The sequence below is a fragment of the Canis lupus genome, chromosome 10 (genome assembly GCF_003254725.2).
Source record: "Canis lupus dingo isolate Sandy chromosome 10, ASM325472v2, whole genome shotgun sequence".
Classification (NCBI taxonomy): Eukaryota; Metazoa; Chordata; class Mammalia; order Carnivora; family Canidae; genus Canis; species Canis lupus.
The window spans coordinates 20,545,463-20,570,584 of NC_064252.1; the positions used below are offsets into that span (position 1 = coordinate 20,545,463).

The window sequence follows — 25,122 nt, forward strand, 5'->3', positions numbered from 1 at the left end:
ACGCACAGAGGCAGTAATGAGACTTCAATCTGAACCATCAGGAAACCGTGAGACAAGCCCATCGCCGCCAGGCAGGCCTCTGTGCTGCATCGATGCACCCCTGGACCTTGGAACCCAAGGGGCTGGTGGTGGGGGTTCCTGTGGTGGCGGCCCCGTGACTGGTGTGACTCACGGTGCAGACACAAAGCCCTGGGCTGCCCCCGGGGGCTCGGGGCACAGCTGACTCGCGACAAGTGCCAAAGGCCATAGGCACGAGGAAGCGTGGACTCCCGGGCCGGCTCAGCGCGATCCCGACCGCAGACAGAGCCAAGGCTGCGCGCTGGCTGGGCCCGAAACCACCAGGCCCGGCTTGCTGGGGTTCGGAGGTGCCAGGCAGAGGCTGCAGACGGAGGTCCCGCGGCCATGCCTCCCCGTAGCACAGGCCCTGGTCGTGCCCCGCGTGGCCCTTTGCGGAGACATCCCTCGTCTTAAAGCAAATCCCTTCTCTTGTTGAAAAGGCGTAGCTGCTTCTCTGTGTCCTCGTGAGGGACGCGGGGAGGGGAAGCCGGGTAGGTTTGCGTTCGTGCTGTCGATACCATGAGATCATGGGGTGCGCTCGCGCTTTTTTTTTTCTGAGGACGATCGCACCGTTGTTGTACTTGAATGTGGCGTGCACCGAGGCAATTGGGGTCCCAGCAGATCAGTGGGGCGCGGGGGCGAGGTCGTCCCGGAACAGAGGCTCCTGCCGCGCCGCCGCCTGAGTTCGCAGCCTGGTTTCTGAGACGCGCGCCCTGAGTGCCAGGCCGCCTCCACCTGCTGGATCCGAGACGGGCAGCCTGGGGCTGGCCCCGAGGAGCGAGGCCGGTGGGGGCTGCAGGTGACCCCACCCCGTTCCGGCTCTCCGCCACAGGGCCGCCTGGCCCCCTTCCCAGTCCGTGTGGTCCCACAGGTGGGGACGTTTTGTGCCCCGGCTCCTGTTCCCGGTGGGATTCGGCTGCGCTCACGGGCCCCGATTCAGGAGGTGTGAGTCTTGGGCGTGTCACATCCCTTCCTGCCAATTTTCCAGCCCTTTCAGACTCGGGTGGGGGCTGGGGGCCTCCAGGCAGGCTGGGGCCTAACCCCCGGGACCGGCCAATTACTTCATTTTGCTTCAAATGGCCAATTGTGCGAAGCAACAAAGGCCCCACCACGCTTCCCAGTGGTTCCCAGGCGGGCTTTGGAAGCTCCAGCGAGCGGCGGCTGCGCCCGTCCCACTGCAGGCGGCTGGCACGGTGGCCGGGGCTGCGGGACGGGGCCCAGGACATGGCGCGGCTCCTGCCAGCGTCGCCTTTGTTCCTCAGATCAGAGCCCAAGTAAATCTTTAGTGCAGCTGCTTCCAAACACGGGAAACCACAGAACAGGATGGAGGTGGAGTAAGATGCGGAGATTTCCACCCGGGCTCCGAGGCCGCGCTCCGCACGCTGGAATGAGCTGTGAATGTGCCTTAGCCACGAGCGGCTCCTGACGGCGGGGGAGCCTCTTCCAGCGCCTGTACCCTGAGCAGACCTGCCCCTTGGGGTGCGGCTCTCAATCTGATCAGAATTGTTACCAAAAAACGTATGTCAGTTTTATTGAGACAGGAAAAAGTGTAAACATATTTTTGTGACTTAAGACTTTATGAAAGATGAGACACTGGAGATTTTTTTAACAAATGTCTATTTATTAATGTTCGGAACACTGGAATTACAACACGAAAGAAGAGTCTGCAATAAATTAAGATTTCTCAATCGGCTTCTGCTGTGCTGCTTCCCTCTCCGCGCCTGCCTCCCGGAGCCAGCGGCACAGGGGCTGTAGACTGCAGGCGGAGGACAGGCCCAGGGAAGGAGCTGTACTGGAACTTTCTATCCGTTCTCCTGACGCGGTCACGGTCGGGATGGGCAGGCCCTGTCTGGGGTTTCCCAAGATCTGGCTCTCGCTCTCACCGCAGGCCCTTCCCTCACAATCAGGGGACGTCGGGGAGGGGTGCGGCCTGGCAGCTGGGTGCCCCTCTGGGAAATGGGGGCAGGGGACACGTGTCCCACTCCTCAGCCCCAGCCCCTTGGACCTCCCTGGGGTGTCCCGAAGGCCACCTGGGGATACAGCCTGGACAGGGCCATGGAAAGGCCAGACGGCTGCTGCTGAGTCTGGTGCAGTGTACGACGTGACCTTCCACGGCCGGTGGCCCTGGGGACATGTGGAGGGAGGGTGGTGAGGGGTTCGTGCCCTGCCCCCAGCTCTCCCCAGGGGCCGTGGGTGGCACTGGGCTGGCTGCCCTTCCTCCCTGAGGTTCCAGCTGGTTCTCAAGGTCGGCCCTGTGCGGAGTGGGCTGGGCGCTGTGGGGCCTCCCCAGCAGGGCTCATGGCTGACACCCGTCTCCCTCCCGGGCAAGGGGCCCAGCCACCAGTCAGGGAGTCAGCACCGAGGCTGAGGCCGGGGAGGCTCTCTACGCCCCGGTGGGGGCCTCAGGCTCTGCCTCCGCTGGCAGCCGGCCCCCCAGCCAGAGTGCCCCCAGGGCCGCCTCCTGTGTCTGGATCACGGCCCGGGGCCCCAGATGTGACCCAGGATGTGCTGGCCCCTCCCCACCTCTTCTAGCCCCGGAAGCCTCCTGCTGGGGGGGAGACCCGGGGCGCTGGCCTGGGGAGCAGGCCACAGGGAGGGGCTGCGGCTCCGGGGCTGGCACTGCTCCCTTGTTGGAATGGCGTAGATGGCAGATGCTTTGCTCTGGGCGCAGCCCCCGCACCTGATCATCACCGGGAGAGCCTGTCCACCCCTGCCCAGGCCCCACTAAGCCAGCAGCGAGGCCCACCAGCACGGCCTGGCCCAGGCCGCAGGGCTGTGGTACCGGGTCGAGGCCGGCCTCCCTCCCTGGCTGCCAAAGCGCGCCACATCCTGACAGCAGGACCCCCTCGGACAGAGGCCTTAATCAGCCAGCCCTCCCGCCGCCCAGTCTGACTTCCCACACCTAGCCCTTGTCCCTGCGGCCGTATCCAACCCCACGGCCCACCTGGTCTCCCCTTCCCTCCCACCCGCCTGTCCCCAAGAGGGATTTTCTGCCCAAAACCTCCAAGTCTCCCTCTACTGTAGCGCTCTGGGGCCTGTGACCTGCCTTTGGGGGGGGGGGGGGCTTAGGTCACTGGCACCCAGACCCCAGGGCCCTGTCACCACCGGAGGCCCTGAAGGTGGGGCCCATGAGACAACCTTCCCAGGTGCTCCTCTAGCAACCCTGTTGCTAACTCTGGTCTAGAACATTCTACCCCCAGGTGACAGAGAACCACACTTCCAGCCCCCAGAGGCCCTGAAGCACTAAGAATGTGCTGGGTGTGAGGCTAGTGAGAGATGGGAGCCCAAGCTCTGTCCCAGCACCCAGAGCAGGTACCTGGCTGGGCCCTCGGGGCAAAGTACTAGAAAGCCTGGAGGGGGTGCTGACCACAGCCCGCCCCCACCTTCAGGGCAGGGAGCTGGAGGCAGTGGAGCGCAAGGACTGCCTCCCCTGGAAAGGCCAATTTCCTGCCTGACCCAGGTGACAACCCCTCCCACGGCCTGCCCGCACTGAGGACAAGGGAGAAGCAGAGCCCGGGACTTGCATACCGCGCCCTCCCCCCCCACCCCCGCAGGCCAGGCTGCTGCCCAGCAGAGCCTTGTGGCCACATACACCCAGGGATGGTCACGCCGGGACTCCACGGCGAGCAAAATACCCTGAAACAGACCAAAGGGTGCTGCCCACGCAGCACAGCTGGCTCGAACTTCATTCTCCGAGTGGCTCCTGGCCTGACCTGCACCCTCACCACAAAGTATACACAAGCACACACACCCAGGCTGTGGTCTGAGCATGTCCCCCAACGGTCATATGGGGAATCCCTAAATCTCCAGGATGACGGTGTGAAGAGAGGCGGCCTCTGGGAGGCACTGAGGTCGTGAGGGTGGAGCCCTGGCCAACGGCACTGTGTTCTTGGAAAAGGTCCCCTAAGACCCTTCGTCCTTCTGGCCGTCTGCGAACCACAGGGGGGTCTGGCCCACCACGCCAGCGCCCCGACCTCGTGCTTCCAGTCTGCACCGCCGTGAGAGGCTGTGTGTAAGCTGCCCCACTGGAGGGGACAGAGGCACCCGCTCCGGCCACCAGCCCCCTCCTCACTGGGATGAAGCCCCTCAGTCCTCCTGTTTCCCATGTGATCGCAGCCAGGACACCGGGCACTGTGCGGGGAAGGGGTGGCCTCTGCGCAGCCACCTGTAGGAGGCCCCGAGGCTGGCCCCCTTGTGCACCTGCAGTGTCCCACCATCACTCGCCCACTGCCACAGGTGAGGCACTGTGGGAACGGGGGGCTGTGTCCCTGCCTGTTGGCACCTGAGGCCTCCGTCCCCCAGGAGACCCCCATCAGACTCTGTCCCAGACAACGGTTTTATTGGATGCTGTCCCCGAGGCCTCCTTTGCAGGCCCCCTGCGTGCATGCAGGTGGGAAACCTTCCCTGAGGCATGAAAGAGCAACACTATAAATGGGGCACTTAGGGCCCAACCCTAGCCAGTAAGTCCTTCTGGCCAGAGCACCAACTTGGAGAAGACAGGGTTGGCCTCTCTAGGGCTCTCCCTGGCTCTAGACGCTTTCTGGAACCTTGGCCAGCCCGGATAGAACTGGGGCGGCAGAGCCAGCCCAGCTCCCCCCAACCCCTCCAGCCCAGGCTCCACAACTCCGCGTCTGACCCCCGGGTGCTCAGCAGCAGCTTGGCCTCTGTCAGAGCGCGGGGCCCAGCCCTGGGCCGCTGCCCGGGCCGTTGCTCGGGCCGTCACTGGGGCCCTCGGTGGCCACTCTGGACTTGCTCTTGCCCTTCTGGAGTACGTAGGCAGACGGCCCCAAGCGCAGGATCTTCCCACTGCCCAGACACTCATCCCCTTTGTAAAAGACGGCAAACTAAAAAGGAAAGAAGCCCAGGTCACAGCAGCGGGGCCCAGCCAGGCCCACCAGCCAGGATGCGGGTCCGTAGCTGCTGGGCTGGAGGGGGGCGGGGGGCGGCGGAGGGCAGGCCAAGACGGGGCAGCCAGGCCCTCCCAGTAGCCAAGCAGGACCAGGCATCACTGGTGTGGCTGGGAGGGGCAGGCTGGGCACAGAGCTGGCTCGGCTCCCACCCACTCCACCCCTCAGCCCCCCACCCCGCGAACCGGGTGCTCCAGTGGGGAGAAGGGCAGCCATCCCTCCCAGGCATGAAACCCGCCGGCCAGAGCCCTCTCAGCCACACGGGCACTGACGAGGGACAGCCGAGCAGGTGCCAAAGCCCATCTTGTGCACAAGGCCGGGCTCGCCCCACTCACCTGTCCCAGGGCCAGGGCCCGCACAGCCTTCACAGCTGTCACCCACACCGTGCCGTCTTGATTGAGGGTCAGCACACAGGGCACTGTGAAGAGGGGAGGGGGTCCTTGGAGGGGGCACTGGCCTTTCCATGCATGGCCAGTCCCAGGTCTCGCACACCCAGCCCCGGGGGCAGGGGGAGCACCAGGCAGCGGGGGCAAGAGCTTCTCCGGGAAGCTAGGGGCAGGGGCCATGGGGGGCTCAGCGCCACCTGCTGCCCGGCCTGCCATACCTGCACCTCTGGAGCTGACCAGGGAGGCCACTCTGGGCCTCAGAGCCGCCCGGTGCAGGCTCCTCGGGAAGGCAGGTGAAGAGGGGGTTCTGAACATGTTATGCAATCCGAGCCAGGGGGACATTCCGCCCCAAGTCCAATGATGCTCCTACACTGGGGCTCCTCTGAAGGGACCCTCCCGCTCAGTCACCTAGCGCCATCTGGTGGCGGAACCGGAAGTGGCACTCCATCATTTTGTCCCGGACCAGGGCGGCAGGCGGCTCCTCCGCAATCCAGTGCACGCGGTTGGTCCGCAGCAGGTCCCTGTAGAGAGCCGGGTGGTCTGTCCGGGGTGCCTGCGGAGCGGATCGCGCGGGTCAGGACCCCGAAGCCCCTGGCAGAAGGGCCCCCACCCCGAGCCAGGCCACCGTGCTTCGTCAGCAGCAACCCTAACAGCATGCTCACTGCTGGCTGCAGTATCTGCCACAGAAATGCGACGGCCCATCCCCCAGCGTTCTGGTCCCCACTCTGCACAGGAGGGAAAGTGTCTCGTCACAGCACTCTGCCGGTGAGCTCCAGGCTCAAGTCTCCCCACCTGCCGGGCATGGGCCCACCATGCAGCTGGCCTGTCTCAGAAAGGTCACCGCAGGAAGCCCATCAAACACCGAGTGGCTGGGGAGGAAGGGACAGGGCCGGCTCCCAGGGGGCTGTGCTGAGGCCATCTGCCTCTGAGGCTCCTGTCCCCAGGCCCCAGCCAGGGATACCCACATGCGGACGTCAGCTGATGACATATTGGTCTTCTCAGAGCAAAAGAGACCACTGAAATTTTACACTAAAATCACTTTAATTCATGCATGAGCACAATCCCTGTTATGCCTACAGCTCTTCTTGGAAGGACATGCCCCAGAATCAGCAGGCCGGGTCTGCTGGCCTCTCACTGCCTGTGTCTAAGACAAGGTCCTTCAGCTTTGTGACAGAGCACGGGATGGCATCCAGGTCTCTTAAGCCAGGGCCTCTCAACCTTGGTATGACGGGTCTGAGACCACATCATTCTGTCAGGGAGTAGGGGCTCTCCTCTCCTGTGGGATGTCAGCAGCACTCCTGGCCTCCACCCATCAGATACTGTAGGGATACCGCCAAGTGTTCCGGGGTACAGGGCAAACTCCCCCCCCCTTGGCGAAGCCCTGCTCTAGAGCCCAGGGATGGTGTCCTAGGTCACAGTTGTTCAGGGCCCCATGGGGGCACACAAACCAGTTTGGCACTGGCTCGGCCACTTCCAACTGTTCAGCAATGACTTGCAGGAGCCAATGATGTGCAAGCCCTGTCCTAAGCACTACAGGGCCTTCAGCCTCTTTTGTAAAGTCAGAAAAATAATCCGTATTCCCAGCAATTAACATCACGTTTACTAGTGTGGCCAACATACAGTAAGACCCTGATAAGTACCTTCAACAAAATCCTTCTGGTACCTTGGGCCAATCCCAGGAGGACGCAGAGGAAAGGCAAGGATGGTCCATCAATCACTGTTGCTCTGTAGGACTTCACCAGCCCTGCCTGGTCTCACAAACACTGCTGGTTCTGCCAAAAACAGACCTCCGTCACCTGCCTAAAAGGCGAGCCCAACTCACCACAAACACGTCGCCCTTGGTGCCGTCCTTCTCCACCACATACCAGGGCTCGCGGAGACCACCTATCTTGGCTCTCTGGCCCAAAGTATACAGGAACCAACCTACGGGAATACAGTGTCTCAGTGGGTTGGCACCAGCTCCATCTCAAACACCACACCCCTCTTAACTGGGAGGAGAGGATGAGGGGCAGCAGTCTGGAGGCTCTGCCGACCACTGAGAGGTAGCCCGGAGGGGCTGTGTTCTCCTGCCGTGAGCATTAGTCCTGGCCAAGCCAATGAGCTTGTCCCATCCCTTGTTCAGGTCAGGTGAGGCTGTCCCCCGCACCCCGAAAGGAGCAATTCCAGCTGCCAGACCACCTAAACCAGGAGCAGCACAGTTCCTTTAGAACGTGGACTGGGCACTGCTCGAACCCATGAGTCCCTGCCTGCTGAGTGTCCACTACTGGCCCCTCCAACATATGAACCACACTGGGGCCGTGGCATCGGGCTGCCCCCGCTTCTCTGCACATCCCCAACCCCGCAACAAATATCACAAGACCAGATGGCTAAGTCCTGCCCTCCCTAATGGCATTAGTACAGACAGGAACAACCTGAGGGATCACAGTGCCCTGAGCCAGACTGCCGGAGGTGCTGGGAGCAGCCGGCAGGCCTGTCCCCAGCAAGGCTGTCACCTCCTCTGTCTCAGGAACACATGGCTTCTCCGCTTGGCTCCCCAGGAGCCTGTGACATCCTGGCCCAGCTCCCTCAACAGGACAGAGGAGCCATCTTCCCAAATTGTCTGTGCATGAGCCAGCAGCACCCCAAGAGCTAGCAGAGTGACAGCATGGCCACCTCGTCTGGGTGTGGTCCCTGCACTGAGGACCGTCAGCCCAGCCAGCCCAGGAGAGTGAGCTGCAGCTGTGCAAGCCCTTCGGACCACTGTTCGTGAGCCACGGAGGAGACAGGGGCCAGTAGGGCCAGAAGCCAAAGCATCCACAGGAAGGTCCAAGGTGGGGGGATTCCAAAGAACCACTTGTGGCCCTGTCCGTGTGTGAGCACCAGCCCCTGTCCCTCCAGCAGGCCAGACACAATCAGGGTCAAGCCCTACCTGGTCCCCAGTCCCTGAGGATGCCCCGAGGACACAGACCCACCAGCAGGATCCCAACACCTGACCTCCCGCCAGGCTGTGAACGCCGGAGCCTGACTTGTCTATTGGAGCCTCCGTACACCAACCCAGTGCAAACTCCCAGTGCTCCCAAAATTGTCTGTGCATGAGCCAGCAGCACCCCAAGGGCAACACCCCTGCCTTATGGGGAAACCCTCTGATCCGTTTCTTTGTCCTAGAGCTGGAAGTTCACACTCTGAATTCAATCAAATGAGCTTCTCTCATCAGGGTGGACTTTTCTGTTCTAATATTTTCTTTTTACACGAAAGATAATTCTATTTACAGGGACACAACACATCACTCAGAGAGTAGCGTCTTTCTGAAGTGGAAGGCATCCCTCTTTATTAGCTGCAATGCTTCACAGAGACCACACATAACACTCGCAGCCAGCCGCCCCCACGTTCCCTCGTGCCCCTGTGCCCCGGTGCACGGGAGGGTTCAGAGCTGACACTTGCCCCACGACTCAGGAAGTTTATGACGAGAAACATCCTGAGGTTGTGTCTCACCTTTGTGTGTTCCCAGAACTTTATTGTCTTCAATAGAAATAAATTTACCAGGTCGAGGCTGTAGATACTAAAAGACAAGCACGTCCTTACTAAGGGATCCAAGTCCACAGCAGAAACGTGGCTCCATTCTTTTGCATCAAAGAATACTTACCTGAAGAATGAAATTTTCAAAATTTCTTTTACCAACGAAACAGATGCCCATGCTCTGAAACAAAAGGAAAATTGACTGTGAGGTTAAGAAAGAGGCAGGAGGTTCCTGCATGAAAACTAGCACCCAGGCCTCCCCGGGCCTTGCCACCTGCCCTGAGCCTCCCGGGCTGCAGGCCTGGCTCTCCTCAGCCAGCACCCACAGACATCAGCCATGCCCACAAACGGACCTCGAGGGGTTTTAGAACATCTCAAACTCCCAGGGGCTACTTAAGGCCCCCAAGCCTGGACCTGGTGAGTGAGCTAGCAGGGTGACAGCATGGCCACCTCGTCTGGGTGTGGTCCCTGCACTGAGGACCGTCAGCCCAGCCGGCCCAGGAGAGTGAGCTGCAGCTGTGCAAGCCCTTCGGACCACTGTTCGTGAGCCACGGAGGAGACGGGGGCCAGTAGGGCCAGAAGCCAAAGCATCCACAGGAAGGTCCGAGGAAAGAGAGGGCTCCCTCCAGGTGATCTCCTCTAGCCCAGAAGACGAGCAGGAACGTGTGCTCCTGTCACATGGCTCTCTCACCTGCTCTCTGCTTGTGTCTGAGACGTGGCTCCCTCACCTCCCACCACAGAGCCACACCCAGAAACTGAACAGGTAAACAGAGGAACAGAGATGATGGGTAAACGGATGCATGGAAGATCTTCCTTGGGAACAATGACTTGCTGATGAAAAGCACGTGCTCATTCCCAGGAAGACAAAAACAAAGCAGCCTCAGCTAATGGTGACCCAACCCGAGGTGGCCCGACCAGACCGAGCACACCAGGACCATCTCCTAGCACTAGACGTCTGCCACACTGGCTTCACTCTCGTTCCAATGTCCAGGCTCTCCTTGCCTCTGGGCCTTTGCACACGCTCTTCCCACTATCAGAACTATCTCCCCACAATCCTCTCGGTGACACTAAATCTTATCATCCTGAGGTCTCAGGTTGAATTAAATGTTAATTCCTCAGAGCCTGTCTTAGGGTCTAGGCTGATCTAGTTAGAGTTCACTGACGTCTCCTACACATGTTCTAATTTCCCCATGACATGTTTCATGTCTGTCTCCCTTTCCTGTGAGCTCCATTAAGGCAGGACCGAGGGAACCATGTGCTCCTCACCCTATCCTCAGGGGCAAGCACAGCCCCCAGTACAGGAAGGCCCTCGAAGAGGAGAGGCTGGATGAGTGCGTGAAAATGGCAGATCTGCGTGCGAGTAGTGACAGAGCCCGAGATCAGGGCGTCTTAGGGCCCGGTCCCCAATGCCCTGCCTTCCCCTGGCAGGCTGGGCCAAGAGCACTCCAATGAGCCAGCCAGGCTGCTGTGAAAGCTGCCCACCCGAGTGGGGCCAGGGAGACGGAAGGGAGAAGTCGAGTGCACCTCCTACGGCGCATGTGCCCCGGGGTATGACCTGATGTTGCATCCTGGGGAGGAAGCACCCAGCCAGGGCACCGCGTCTCCACAGATCGTGGCCACGGCGCGGCAAGTGTACCTCACTTTGGTCCTACCTCCTTTTTCTGAAGCACGTGATGGAGTCTATTCTCAGCAGCTATTTTCTTGACAAAATCTTTCGTTAGCCCCCCCAGAGGGAAGAGGGTTCTCCGCAGAGCATCTTGGGAAACCTGGCTGAGAAAGAAGGTCTGGTCTTTAAAGCTGTCAGCTGCTTGAAGAAGTTTTACCGCTGCCAAGAGTAAAGAACAGAAGACGTTGCGGGAATAAACATAACGGCACTTGGCTCTGAATCACGTCTTTCCATTAGATTACCCCCGGTCTGTCAGAAGCAGAAATCAATACTTAAAAGCAGACCGCCAGGAAAACAAACAACACCCATGCTTGAGGGGAGAAAAGGTCCCACCCCGAATTGATCGGCCATTAAGAATAATTTTACGTGATCGGGAAACTTATTCCAGTTCCCACCCGGGTTATGGTATCTCACCGATCAAACAGCGCACAGCCCTGCGCGTAGAGGTGATGTGACACAGGCCTGAGACACACACAGCCGGGCGGGAGAAAGCAGGACGAGAGGACCCCCAGAGAGCCCCAGGAAGGGGACGGAGGGGGGTCAGCCGTGCTGCTCCCCACTGCCCCCCCACCGCCCCAGGCCCAGCTCCAGTCTCAGCGCCTCTGAGCCGTTTCCTTTCCCAAGCAAGCGGGCTCTGTTCAGAGGCACGTGGACATCCACCAGAAGCTCCTCCAGGACCTCTCGACGCCCTGCACCATACAGAACCGCCTCTGGCTAAGGCCACAGCACAGAGGTGTCCCTGACCTTGAGCCCATGACACCATCAGAGGAGGCCCGGCACCACTGCCGGGCCATATCGGACCTGCCTGGTCTGTGCCAGGACTGCCACGATGCAAGCACCAGGCTGCTCACGCTCGCTCACACATTCACGCTACACGAAAGGAAAAGCAGGGAAAGCTACACGAATTCTCAGGACCAGATGCAATGCTGGGAGAGGCTGCTGCACATCACCCTTGGGGCACTACACATGTGCCTGTTGGCCTGGCACGGTCATGGGGAGAACACAGGCTCTGTGGAGGGCACATTCTCCACCTGGGACCTCAAATGTGATTCTCACTTTAGCTGTGGGCGGTTCGATTATCCCCATTTTACAGACGAGGACACTAAGGTTGAGATCAGTGAGGAGGCTCAACAGAACAGTGCACCTGCGGCCTAAGTCCTGGTCCAAAATGTGCTATGTGCAGAGCAACACGAGCAGTCAAAATATGACAACCAGCCAGCCAGTCACCAGGCAGGCAGACTCGTCTACCCAGGGCTGCTTTTTGTTTCAGAAGGAAGCCCGGTCAGGCTGCGCACGGAAGCCTCAGGACACCCGGAGCTGCTGGGTTCTCCTCACGGTTCCCAGTCATTTAAAACAGACTCCAAATCTATTTTTTAAAAGGAGGGCAGCAATCCTAAACACAGAAAGAAACACAGGAGGATGTGCCAGTGCCAAGGACTCCATTCACGCACCCTTGCAATCCATCTGCGGTCAGGCCAGCACTGAGCCCACTTTGCGCAGTGAGGCCTCATCCTCGCCAGGCCTGGGCCCAGGAGCGCTGGCTCTGGGGGCCGACCAACCCAGGCCGGGCTCTCTGCTGCCCCGTGTGCTCAGCCCCCGTGTGCACTCTGCCCCAGGACCCGGACCCAGGCGCAGACCAAGAGGCTCCAGTCCAGGTCTCCAGGGCAACTAAGAATTAAATAAAAAGCTCCAATGTGCCTAGAAAACACGCTGAGGACAAAGACACGCTTGTATTATTACAACAACGCCACATTAAAATTACTCAACAAAACACACGTCAAAGCAATCAGAGAAGTTTCAGAGCGCCCAAGGCCTCACATAAAGGTCCAGACAGGTCTGGAAGGCAAACCATTTTCTAGGAGATAAGCAAAAATGTCTATTCAATATGGAAATAATTCCTTTGGCTACTCAGGACCCTTAAGTCCATGTTTACTTGGTGAATTGTGCTGTGGAGTTCCCAAGCAGCAGGACTTTGCGTTCTTCCCGACAGAGACGCTTCTGGGGAGAGTGGTGCCTGGGGGTGTGAAAGGTGGCCTCTGGAGCAACGGAGAGGGGGCGCCGAGGAAACCTGTCCTCTCTCTTGTCTGGATTGGAGGCCCTAGCAGCAGGCACAGTGGCTACAGGCACCCGAGGGAGACCCTCCCAACAAGGGAGGGAGTGCTATCCCTGTCTGCGTTCAAGTCGGGAAGGTCCTATGCACACCCTCTGCTGTGAATGGGGGAGGGATTAGGACAAAACCAGGGCAGCCAAGCACCCGCCAGCCCCCTCAGGGCTCACATAATACAGCAGACTACCACATGATCGCTGTGGCCTTCCTACCAGCTCGGTGCCATGCAGGACAGAATGGGCGCGGGGCCGGGCACACAGAAAGAGCACAACTGTAGACCTGGATGGACCTGGGCGGAGATCCAGCTCTGCTGCCCAAGGCCCCCCGGTCAATGGCTCCCTGCCTCGGTCCCCTCACCTGCCAGCTAGACAAGCAAACCCAGCTCTGCTCTCAGAGGGGCCAAGTGCCTGGGCTTTGGGGAAAGAGGGCAGGTGCTGCAAGGCAGGCAGGCAGCAGGTCACACTGTGAAAATGCCAGCCTTTCAGCAATCCCACAACGAAGGAATCTTCTTGCTCAAGCGTGGCTCTGAGCCCCTGTTCTGTCTCTCCCTTTGCAATGACATGAATTCCTCTTTTCTACACACGAGTGTATACCAGGACCAGCCAGCAGCATCCCTGATGACAGCTGGGCATTCTTCTAGAAAGGTGAAACCTGGCTCCCTCCAATGATAATAAACCCGATTTGTGTACACAATCTCTGCAAACACATCTTCCACCGGGCCTGAATGTCAGGCAGGCCCCAGCACCTGGGTCACACTGAGGTATGCGCACTTAGTCTTGAGCCCTCGAGAACCTGATGGTAAGTGACAGGGCCTCTGAGTCCTCCAACAATCAACACGTACTTCATCAAATATCATGGGAATCTTCGAGCCACTCGCAGGGTGAAAAGACCTGGGTAATAAACCACATATACAGGTTCCAGCCAGGCCTCAGCCAGGCGTCCAACCAGCACTTCCCCTGGTGCCCGGCCCCAGGATCCATGGGGAGATGGCCCTCCTGGTAACTGCTTTTCGAAACCAGCAAGCTGGTCTGGAACACATCAAGACCCAGCAGGTGTGCTGGGATGATGACCCACTGCCACACTTCAAAGTTAAGTTCCTCTGTGCACTAAGGTCTGACCCGGGCACGTTCACTTACCATTTCTAACTTCAAATCGATTTCTGAAAAGCCCTTCTGGCCTCCTAATGTGCTTCTGCTGAAAGACTTCCTCATCTTCCAGTGAGGTTCTGGCATAGTGACCTGTGGCGACAGCATCTGCTCCTGGGAAGTTTTTAAAAACACAAGATCAAACTTGAGACTCGCATTTGCTGACCATGGCCACCTCAGGCTCGGGTGTCTCAGGAACGTGCAGACACCAAGCCTTGAGCTGGACGGTCTCCACCGATGGTCCACCTCCCACTCAAACAGGGGAGCCAGAGCGCAGAGACCGCCCTGCCCCGGACATTCTGGTCTACAAGTGGCCTTGAACTCTCCACTTACACGGATACAACCTTGCTACAAGGTTTCACTCCAACTATACCAACCTTTCAAAAGTTAGTATCTATCCGCTCCTTGACTCTAGCTTAGAAACACAGATATGCACACAAAGACTTGGAAAATTGAGGGATCCCTGGGTGGCGCAGCGGTTTGGCGCCTGCCTTTGGCCCAGGGCGCGATCCCGAAGACCCGGGATCGAATCCCACGTCGGGCTCCCGGTGCCTGGAGCCTGTTTCTCCCTCTGCCTGTGTCTCTGCCTGTCTCTCTCTGTGACTATCATAAATAAATAAAAATTAAAAAAAAAAAAAGACTTGGAAAATTGAAAACACCAAAACGTTCAACTCCAGGAGAATATGAAGTTAAAATGCCATTGCCATTAAGAACAGCATCACTTACGAAGATAAATTTTTCATGACATTGTTAAGTAAGGAAAAAGTACGTAATACTACGATCCCATTTTATTTAGCATACAGAAAAAGATTAAGAATAGGGAAAAGCCCATTCCTTTGATTCTGGGAATTGAAATGATAGACGTGTCTCCCTATTTTCACTCTGTGGTAGTTTTAATTTTCACCGCAGTGAAGGACCATGCAGCATATTCCATTTCTTCTCTCCACATTACACAAAAAAGCGAAATAACCTACCAAGGCACATATCAGTTCATAATCTTTCTTGTAAACATTCCAGATATTCAGTATCACAAAAGACTTTTTTAGGGAGGGGCAGCAAACTGAGTCCCTCCCTCTCCGACTAGACCAGCTCAGAGTAAGACAAAAGAAGCAATGAGAATTAACCGTTGAGGGCGCCTGGCCAGCTCAGTCAGAGGAGGGTGCAGGTCCTGATCTCAAGGGTCATGAGTTCAAGCCCCATGCTGGACACAGAGGCTTACTTAAAAAAATAAGTAAATAAACATTTTACCTATTAAAAAAAGAGGGGGGCAGCCCCGGTGGCGCAGCGGTTTAGCAACGCCTGCAGCCCAGGGCGTGATCCTGGAGACCCTGGATCGAGTCTGTCAGGCTCTCTGCATGGAGCCTGCTTATCCCTCTGCCTGTGACTCTCTCTCTCTCTCTCTCTGTGTCTCTATGACTAAATAAATAAAATCTTTAAAAAAATAAAAAAATTTAAAAAAATGAAAAAATTTAAAAAAAGGAAAGTTCTAGTAATACTGGTCTGACGTGGAAGCCATCAGCTACAACTAGAACAAGCAGAAACCACCTCTGTACAGGACCGGGCTCTCCAGTTTGCCATCCTGCATTCCCTGCCCTGAGGCAAATTCTTAGTGATAGAGTTAAAAAAAAGAAAAATTAACTGTTGTATATGGACTACCTGAGAAAGCACATTTGGGACCTCACTGAATCTACTTCCTTCAAGAACTACTTACATGAACCGGTCACCCCCTTCCCGAATAAACGAGATAACACAAGCCCCCTGACATGGCCCACCAGGGCAGACACCCGTGTTTCCTGAAACCCCCAACCATCAGGGGACACCAGACTGTAGGCAGCTGAAGCCCCAGACCCACTCCTCATCTCAGATAAAGATGGATTATTGAACCTAGTCAGCAAACTCAGAATCACCTCTACTCATGTTCAGTTCTGCTATTAAGTCATTCAAATGCATCCAGACTTCTGGAGCCTTTGTTGCGCAGGTTTCACTGTGGCCTGTGAAGCAGGGTCTTGTCACCTCTTTAGCTGCAGGGCCCTGTGTGCTGTGGGCCTGCTTAGGCCACGGTGGCAGTGCTGACAGGACACTACTGCACCACTGGCAATGGACAGTCACATTAATAACCTCTGGGCACGTAGCCAGACATGGCAGGGTGAGCCACAAGGGACAGAAGCAACAGAAAGGCCAGAATCCAGAATTTTGGAGATGGCAGGGCACAGAAGTCAGCTTGCAGGCTTTATGGCAGCGCAGCAGTAGACACCACAGGCAGCCCAAGCGAGCAAGGTGGCCACACAAAGGAACAAGGATGCCCCTATGGGCAGATGGAGAAGAGGAAGGAGAACCATCAGAACAAAGTCTGCAGGCCAGTTGTCTGCGGGTAGCAGGGCCTCAATGGGCTTTCCGAATAGACCACTAAGGGATGCCTGGGTGGTTTAGGTCATGACCCCGGGGTCCTGGGATCCAGCCCCGCATGGCATCGGGCTTCCTGCTCAGTGGGGAGTCTACATCTCCCTCCCTCTCCCTCTGCCCCCCAACTCATGCTCTCTCTCTCACTCTGTTCTGTCAAATAAAAAAAATCTCAAAAAACAAAGCAAAACACTAAAATGTGGCTTCAAATCCAGGGAAAGAGAGGCCCAGAATCCAGAATAAGACACAGACACAGACTTCTTCTCAGGGCAGAGCAGAAAGCCACCCTGGGAAACAAGATAAAGTCTCAGGAGGACTAGCCAAAAGGAGGACTACTAGCAAGAAACAAACGCCGACCTTCCTGAGCTCTAAATAGGGCTCGTGAAATCTCCGCTAAGTATAACCATGCCGGAAATGGAGCTGCTCAAGCAAAGCTGGACCTGCAGGCAAGGTCCGGTGGCCCCAATCTTCGGCTCTCTGCCCGTGACCCCTGCGTTTCCTCAGGACGTTTGGTGCTCTGAACCTACAACACGGTCCCCACACCTGTGAGGTCCACAATGAAGACACACTCCCTCCTCCCTGTGACCCTGTCATTTGCATATTGCCAGAAAGTTCTTTCTTACTCAAAGAAATACAGATTATGGTTTTCACTACTTCCTTTCCTTCTGAAGATGAAACTATTTACCAGAACTTGGCTCCTGGCTATCTCTGAAAACCTTATGATTTTAAAAAGATTAAATGGAAATAGCAGAACAACTTACCGAGATTATCCACGGCATAATGGAAAAAACAACTGAATTTGATGTGCTTGTTGCAAACTATGTCAGGATTGGGAGTCCTTCCTTTTTCATATTCACTTAAAAAATCACTGGAATAGAAAAAAAGATTTTCATTTCTAAGCGTGAAACATTCCTCAAAAAAAAAAATCTGTAGGGGCACCTGGGCGGCTCAGTCAGTTGAGTGCCCAGCTCTTGATTCTAGCTCAGGTCATGATCTCAGAGTCGTAGGATTGAGCCCCACATCAGGCTCAGCAGTGGAACACAGTCTGGCTGGGATTCTCTCTCTCCCTCTGCCCCTCCCCCTACCCCATGTGAGCTCACGCTTTTTTAAAAAAATATTTTATTTATTTATTTGTTCATGAGAGACACAGAGACAGAGAGAGAGAGAGAGAGAGACAGAGAGGGAGAGAAAGAGAGGCAGAGACACAGGCAGAGGGAGAAGCAGGCTCCATGCAGGGAGCCCGATGCGGGACTTGATCCCGGGACTCCAGAATCACACCCTGGGCCAAAGGCAGGCACTAAACCACTGAGCCACCCAGGGATCCCCATCAAATAAATAAAATCTTTAAAACTATATTGGTTAAATTACTTAGTTTCTACTTGTCTTACCAAAGCTATAATTTTCTGTAAAATAGGAGAGCTTCAAGAGACAGCCACTGTCAGTGTTTTCATGAAGCATTTGTGTAAAGCCAGCCACTTTCCACTAAAATCTATAATAATGTACAGACCTGGATATAAAGCTCACCTGCCACTCAGACTCAGCAACCATTCCGTCTCCCCAGAGGCTCACAGGATGTGTAGGGAGGGGATGGGACTGACTCACTCAACTCCAGCCTCCCCTGACTTCATCAACAGAGGAAGGCGTGGGTGAAGAGCATGCTGGAGTGAGAGCAGGAATACAATGATCCAGAGCTGCAATTTGGGGCTGTATTAGTCATTCCACATTCCTGGCCTAGGGACCCAGGGCAGTGGGCAAATAAATGCCAGCAAATACTTCTCCAATGTGACTGACATACCTCTGAGGACCAGCTTCCAGGACACCAAGCATCCTAGTGTACTGGACCCCTGCTCTAACAGGCTGAATGACTAGACATGGGAGGAGGATGGCTCGGCAGCAAGTTCATAGTCTCAGAATCCACTTTAGGAGGATTATGGTGTCTGTTCCAGGAGTTTAAAGTGAGTATTAACGGGTGAGGGGTGCCCAGCTGGCTCAGTTGGAGGAGCATGCAACTCTCAATCTTAGGGTCGGGGGTTTAAGCTTCGCATTGGGCGTACAGATCAGTTAAAAATAAAATATTTTATTTTATTTTTTAAAAAGATTTTATTTATTTATGAGAGAGAGAGAGAGAGAGAGAGAGAGAAAGAGAGGGGCAGAGACACAGGCAGAGGGAGAAGCAGGCTCCATACAGGAAGCCTGATGTGGGACTCGCTACCGGGACCCCAGGATCATGCCCTGGACCGAAGGCAGGTGCTAAACCACTGAGCCACCCAGGGATCCCAAAATAAAATCTTTTAAAAAGCAAAAGTTAAAGGGTGTACTTTGAGTATCTGTGATCATTTTTCATTGAACCTAAAGCTTTTCGCTCTACAATGGTTACAAACAACAATGCTGACGCTGACCGAGAGGGTGAATGTACGCGGAGTCATAGGCCACATGTGCAGCTTCAACTCCAGCAGGCAATGCCAAACTGTGTTCCTACCACTTCTCAATCCTCTCAGAAAGGGAGAATACTTGTATGGCTCCTTATTTCAATTGTTTAACTGTCAGAAAGTTGTCAAGAGGTTCATGAGAATCCAGGCTTTACTCTCGCTGTGTGTTCACAGCCACCAGAACGTTTTCTAAGAAGTGCTGAATGAACGTGAAAGAGGCTGAACGTTTCCACTGGCTGATGAAAATCATGTTAACCGTTTCCCAAACCGCTTCACAGAAGACAGGTCAGTGGCATCAGTAAAAACCACGGAGCACAGCCTGCTCGGTGAGGGGACAAACCCTGCCTGCACCCCACCAGGGAGACAGCAAGAGGAAAGAACATCTGCACTCTGAGCCCTGAAGGCCAAATGGGCCTTGAACAGAAGAATTCAGAAATCTCTGAGCTAGAGAGTGCTATCAGAGCAAGGAGCGTTCGGAACGATGAGATCACGGAGCACAATCGCAACTCTCCCCACGGGCGACCAGGATGAAACTAGGGCAGAGGGCAGACTGGTCAAAGCCCACCCGGGCTCAGTTAAATGTGAGTCAACCTCCAAAAGATCACATTCACTCACATACTTGCCAAACCTCGTAGTCAAGGGTGAGGTTTAAATTCACCTGGATTTCTTGCTATCACCTTAAACCTTGCAGTACTCAAAGGAACCCCCAAAGCAGCTTTCCCTGCCCACCCAGATTTGATGGTGAAGCTCTCCCTGACTATCTCTCTCCTGCCTCCTACACTCACTCTCGTCAGTCACCAGCCCCACAGCACCGCTTCCAAGTGAGACCCGAGAGCCTCCATCAGAATGAACGGAAACCCTCTCTACTTCACTGTTATTCTCAAGAGCAAATCAAACCTCACCTCTTCCATGAAGCCTTCCGTCAGGAAGTCTGCTCCATATGACACATTTCTCCCTCCTCCGAACCTGCAGCATTTTTATGAAGTCACTGGTACTTCCCACACACCGCTCCCCAGTTACCTCTTTTGAAGGAAACGTGCTCCTCCCCGCCAGGCTGCAAACCCCTACAGAATAGGAGCCATAGCTTATCCATCTTTATGTCCCCAAATGCACTGTGCCCAGTACAGAGCAAGCACTTAGAGGTCACCTTTAGTATTATGTCAGATTTTTAAAGTCTTTGTGTTTTGTGTTTTCCTGAGGCGTGCTTCCTTTCTCCAGAAGCCCCTACCTGCTGACCTGCACAGGCATTACTGCTGTGTGGTCAGGGAAGACCTAGCCTTAGCTCTCCCACCCTAAGTTAGCAGCAGAAACAATGCAAGGCTGCTCATAAACCATTAAAGAGACTTCAAGCAGGTGGCATAATAAATAAGAGGCCGGGTACTCTGGATCCTCCCATACACGGTCTCTGGCACCACGGCCAACAGCCTGGGCTGCATGTCACTTGCCTGGCCGCCATGGCAGTCCCTCCCTTGGAAAAGCGGCACAGGCCACCAGGAAGCCTTCTGCGCCTCTGAACGGGACCCACCTGAACACGTCATTCCAGTACTCCTTCACATAGGACACCTGATGGAACGGGATGTCTAGAATCTGGCAGACCCTGTAGGCATCTTCACAGTCTCTGTCAGCAGTGCAAACTCCGTGTTCATCCAGCGAGTCCCAGTTCTTCATGAATACCCCTGTCACTTGGTAGCCTGGGGGAGACAGCAGGCACCAATCAGAGTCCATAATCAGCCCAGGATGAAAAGGCAGGAGTTCCTGAGCTCCCAGGAGCTCCCAGACACACCCCACTCGGCACCACCACCCGTGGGTTCTCCCGGCAGTGCCTGCATTGCTATGCGGCCTTTGGAGTGACTCCCATCTCCGTGCCAGCCGCCGGACTTGGGGGCCGGCCGATGGGCCCAGAGGCTCCCTCCCTAAGCTCCCACAACGCTCTGTAAACACCTCTGTCATCACGGTGCGCTGCTGGACGGCAACTGTTTGCCCGCGTCCCCCAGGTGAGCTAGAAGGCGTGTTTTCATCTTTGTGTCCCTGCCCCGTGTCTGCACAACGCCTAGCACACAGGAGAGGCTCCGCAAAGGAGTGCTGACAGAAGACCAGGAAGTCAACACTTTTCAAAGCAAACAAAAACCACCATTCAGTTATGGGAAAAGTAAACGAATTTCAAAAGTTGTTGCCAGTCATCATCTACAACATAGACTTTTAAGTCATCACACAAGAAGACAATTAAAATCTGGACTATTTTATTACAAAAGCAATACTATGTATCTCTTGATCTATTTTTTTCCTCTTTTTTAAAAAAAGAGTTTGCTTATTTGAGAGAGAGCGAGTACACGCACAAGCGAGGGGAAAGAGAGAAGCGGACTCCCCCTGCTGAGGAGGGAGCCCGATGTGGGGCTCAGTCCCAGGACCCCGGGAACATGGCCTATGCTGAAGCCAGATCCCTGATAGATGGAGCCATACAGGCACCTTTTCCCTCTTCTAACAAAGTAGCCAACCAACTACCAGCAGGACCAGCTCTTAACTTTGCATCATCTTAGAGGACTACTCAGGTGCCTACCCTGCAGGAGAAATGTTTCTTTTTTTTTTTTTTTTTAAGATTTTATCTATTTATTTATTCATGATAGACAGAGAGAGAGAGAGAGAGGCAGAGACACAGGCAGAGGGAGAAGCAGGCTCCATGCACCGGGAGCCCGACGTGGGATTCGATCCCGGGTCTCCAAGATCGCGCCCTGGGCCAAAGGCAGGCGCCAAACCGCTGCGCCACCCAGGGATCCCCAGGAGAAATGTTGTTTAATGTTTCTTCACGTGTAGCCTCAATGCAACAAAAGCCAAGATATTTGACTAAGAGGTTTTAAGTCAGTACTCCAAAGCCCAGAGATTCAGGAGTTAAACCCTCTGTCCCAGTGCCCTGCACGGAACGGGAGCTAAACCAGTGCTTGTAGGAGAGAGAACCCCACATGTGGCTTTAAAAATCCACTCTTCTGGGCAGCCCCGACGGCGCAGCGGTGTGGCGCCGCCCTCAGCCCAGCGTGATCCTGGGGACCCGGGATCGAGCCCTGCCTCGGGCTCCCTGCGTGGAGCCTGCTTCTCCCTCTGCCTGTGTCCCTGCCTGTGTCCCTGCCTCTCCCTCTCTCTGTCTCTCATGAATGCATAAAGCCTGGGATCCCTGGGTGGCTCAGTGGTTTCGCGCTGCCTTCAGCCCTGTGTGCAGGGCGCCGGGGCTCGGGGGGAAGGCAGCGCGCGGACATTCCGGGCGCGTCTCGCCGCGGGGCCCGGCAGGACCAGGACCGCCCCCCCGCACTGCCCGGGGAGCCGGGCGCGGCCGCAGGCCCCGAGGAGGGGCCGCTCACCTCTCCGCCTCAGCAGCAGCGCGGCCACTGCGCTGTCCACCCCCCCGGACAGGGCGCACACGACGTGCCGCGCCGCCTGCATCCGCTCGCCGCTGACCTCCCGCAACCTCAGCTGCCGCTTCCGCGCCGCACCGGAAGTCCCGCCCCCGCCGCCGCGGCGACGCCGACGCAGACGCTGCCCGGCCGGAAACGTGCGTTCGCGCACGGCCCTCCCCTCCTCCCGGGCTTCCGCTCCCGAGGCCCCGCCCACGCGTCCTGCGCGCGCACCCCTGCTCGGGCTCGCTGCTGCGGCTGCGCGCGCCCGCGGCCGGGGGCGGGGCCGGCATCCGCTTCCGGGGCTCCCGGCAGACGCGCTGGCCGCGGGCGAGGGCGCGAAGGTCGTCTGGGGGTGTGGCGGGGAGCTGGGTTCTAGGAAGGGGGACCTTTAGGCGGGACAGCGAAGTGACCGCATCTAAGTTTAGGAAGGTTTTTCATGGCTGCCCTGTGCAGAGGACGAGCTGGGAGCCTGGTGTGCAGCCCTTGGGGGACGGGTGCATTTGCAGGTAGACTGTGCAGCCGTTGTCCTCGTCCTGCGGAATATTCCCGGGGGGAAGTGGCCTTCCAGGTCAGCTCCAGCGGGTCAGGTGCCTTGGGCCGTCATCCACCTGCAGATGCATCTGAATGAGCGCGCATTTGGGGGAGGGGGAGACAGCAGAACCCGGACCTATTCACTGGGGAGGAGAGGGGATTGTAGGAGGCCCAGATGGAAAACCTGGACGGAGCGGGGCCGGTTCGAGGCCGGGGACGGGACGGCGGGGGGGCTGGCGGAATGAAGGGGTGGTCAGAGCCCAGCGCTAAGGCACCGCTCAGATCCGGAGGGCCCCAGCGCCCAAGGGACTGAGATCTGGGTGCACACCAGGGGCTTTGGTCCGCACAAGCAAAATCAGGCATCCTTGAAATCAGCAGCTCTCAACTTTCTTCCTTTCAGAGCCAGTGTCACATTTTTTACAGGGTGGCCCGCAGGATGCACCAACCTACACATAGAAAGCATTAAAAGAAGCCTTCTGTGATCAGTTTTTATCTTTGCCATGTGCCATGGACTCTATTATAATTTCCCATTTGGTTCTTTTTTTGGGGTTCTATTTCATTTTTAAGAACTGCTAGTGCAGTCCACTAAATTGATTTCATGTAGAGTCTGAACCATGGCTTGAAAGTGTGAAGGAGGAGATGCCACAGCCAATGGGAATACATGGGAATCAGGCCAGTAACACACACACACACACACACACACACACACACAAAGCTTCAGGTTAAAATTGTGCTAGTTTCTTAACAGTTTCTTAGACTGACAGTGGATCAGATGTTTAAACATGGATAATTATTAAGGCAAGCTGTTTTCCTGAGGACAGGGATACTTTAAGGGTCTGGAGAGAAATGAGGAAGGCCCCAAGTCTCCATTTCTAGAAGAGAAGCAGGACCTGCCTGCTGAGAGTCATGGCCATTGGTGCAAGAGCAGACACAGGGTGAGCTCCCCTGACAGAAGGGAGGGTCACAGGGCCCCATCAGGAAACAGAAGAATGACTGCTTTTTCTGAAGAATAAGAATTATCCAACAAAACCTCCAATGAGAGTATCTATTTCATCTCACACTTCCGAGAAGAGAGGAGTAGATGCAGTATCTGGCCGCCTGGCCTTTGGCAAATTTTGGGGTGAACGTGTGGTTGAGTCTGTGGCAGTGGCCAAGCTAAGGCCATTGGACATTCTGGTTCAGTCTAGAGGACTGAGTGTGGGATGGTTTAAGCAATGGGAAGACCAATGATGTCCCAAGTGCCATCTGCCAACAAGGATGTGAGGTATGTAGATTTCAGAGATATGCACCAGGAAATTAATGAAACACTGGAGGGTGGCCCTCTAGTGGCAGCCAAGGGATCTCACACTACTGTGCAGAGAGCACCTGTCTCCAGGGCCACACACTGCACTCTTCAGTGGTGAGTGGTGCACTTGGGGCCCAGAAGCCGAAAGAGGAAGAGAGCTTGGGGAACATTTTGCCAGAATAAGCAGCTTCAGCAAGTCAGGAGGACGAAGCCAGAAAGGAAAAAGGATGATGCACATAGGGTGGGAAATGCTGCCTTATCCAACACATGCTCTTGGGGTGGGGGGGCGGGGGGAGTATCTCCCACTTGTTTGAGAATTAAAATCTTACTACTTCTGTCCCTGCCTGGGCACAGCAAGGAGCAGCTTGAATTGCAAGAAGAGTTTGACTGCTCCAGGGGCAGCCTGAGGGAGGGGTTAGGCCTTGGAGGAGGAGAGCCAGGGAGCAGGCCCAGCTCATCCCCAGTTTGGATGAGATGTGGCCAGCGCCCCACTGGATGGCCATATATTAGCTAAGGTTTGATGTCCCTCCCTCACTAAACTGTCAAGCCCCCAGAAGGCAGGGGGGGTGCGGGAGCTTTACTCCCCACTGCATCCCTGGGAGAATGCAGCCTGCCTACCGTCCTCTCCGTCAACATGTGGGCTGCCTGGTGGGCTCAGTAAGAAGAGCGAGTGATTCTTGGTCTCGGGGTCGTGAGTTCCAGCAGCCCCCCGCCCCGGGTGTGGAGAGGACTTAAAAAAGAATAAAATGTGAGTAACGTGAATGAATCAATTCAATTTCAGGTTTTGGGGTTTCTGCTGTGAACTGAGAGACCACACCAGACATCAGAGGACCTTTGCATTAATCCTGGATTCTAGAATCTCACCGCCCACAGGAATAGAGATGAGGGAGGAGGTGTGGGCTGCTGTGATTCCAGTAGGTTCTCTGCTCCCCCTGGCCAGGGAGTGTACCTAGAGCAAGGTGCCCTGCTTCCAGAGTCTTACTGGAGTTTACACATTCCCACTTCCGAGCATTCCTACCTTTAAATGTGAAGCCTTTATCTGCAGGTGCAGCGATGCTATCCATGACACATGCTTGCTTTTTCTAGATAGCACAGGACTCGCTATTAACCAGAGAAAGCTCAAAGCACAGCCCCAGCACTCTTCCTTCAGCCCTGTGTGGACCGGGGCTTCCTGGGCTCGGGCAGGAAACTCCAGGTGGGAGCCCCAAAAGCAGGTCCCATGACTACTGTCTGCTGTGAGGCCGCTGGACTAAGACAAATTTTCTCAAAAACTGAGGTATCAATACACATCAGTGGCTTCCAGGCCAGCTAGTTTTTATATTACATTA

At 55.9% G+C, this 25,122-nt stretch overlaps 2 protein-coding genes across 6 annotated transcripts in view; one reads left to right on the forward strand and one right to left on the reverse strand.

Moving 5' to 3' along the window:
• The window catches only part of CELSR1 (cadherin EGF LAG seven-pass G-type receptor 1), a 134,082-nt gene extending 132,337 nt beyond the window's left edge, over positions 1–1,745 (forward strand). The window contains exon 37 of the mRNA XM_049115060.1: positions 9–1,745. Within this exon, the coding sequence (XP_048971017.1) occupies positions 9–33 (25 nt within the window). The 3' untranslated portion in view covers positions 34–1,745. The remainder of the gene's footprint in view (positions 1–8) is intronic.
• A 2,634-nt stretch (positions 1,746–4,379) lies between these two features.
• On the reverse strand, positions 4,380–22,101 carry TRMU (tRNA mitochondrial 2-thiouridylase). 5 transcript variants are annotated; one of them, XM_025456288.3, is made up of 11 exons: positions 21,943–22,101; positions 20,118–20,283; positions 16,925–17,031; positions 13,755–13,877; positions 10,498–10,670; positions 8,973–9,026; positions 8,822–8,888; positions 7,173–7,273; positions 5,759–5,903; positions 5,300–5,382; positions 4,380–4,901 (listed from the first exon to the last, which is right to left on the reverse strand). In XM_025456288.3, exons 1-11 carry the CDS (start codon positions 22,022–22,024, stop codon positions 4,725–4,727), a joined length of 1,278 nt encoding a protein of 425 aa, XP_025312073.1. In that variant the 5' UTR covers positions 22,025–22,101; the 3' UTR covers positions 4,380–4,724. The 5 variants fall into 5 exon arrangements, with proteins under 5 accessions (XP_025312073.1, XP_025312096.1, XP_048971194.1 ...); XM_025456311.3 differs by lacking the exon at positions 21,943–22,101 and adding an exon at positions 19,495–19,558 and having other exon boundaries at positions 10,498–10,611; positions 20,118–20,257; XM_049115237.1 differs by lacking the exon at positions 21,943–22,101 and having other exon boundaries at positions 10,498–10,611; positions 20,118–20,258.
• Between the last annotated feature and the right edge of the window lie 3,021 nt (positions 22,102–25,122).

What these genes read in the sequence shown, in the direction of transcription:
- TRMU (XM_025456288.3), bottom strand. Translation starts at nt 22,024, where the DNA reads ATGCAGGCGGCGCGGCACGTCGTGTGCGCCCTGTCCGGGGGGGTGGAC. An exon ending in GCTGCTGCTGAGGCGGAGAG is followed by an intron (nt 20,284 to 21,942) that starts GTGAGCGGCCCC and finishes TGTCTCCCCCAG; the next exon opens with GCTACCAAGTGACAGGGGTA. An exon ending in TCGATTTGAAGTTAGAAATG is followed by an intron (nt 10,671 to 13,754) that starts GTAAGTGAACGT and finishes TACTCTTGGCAG; the next exon opens with CGGTAAAACTTCTTCAAGCA.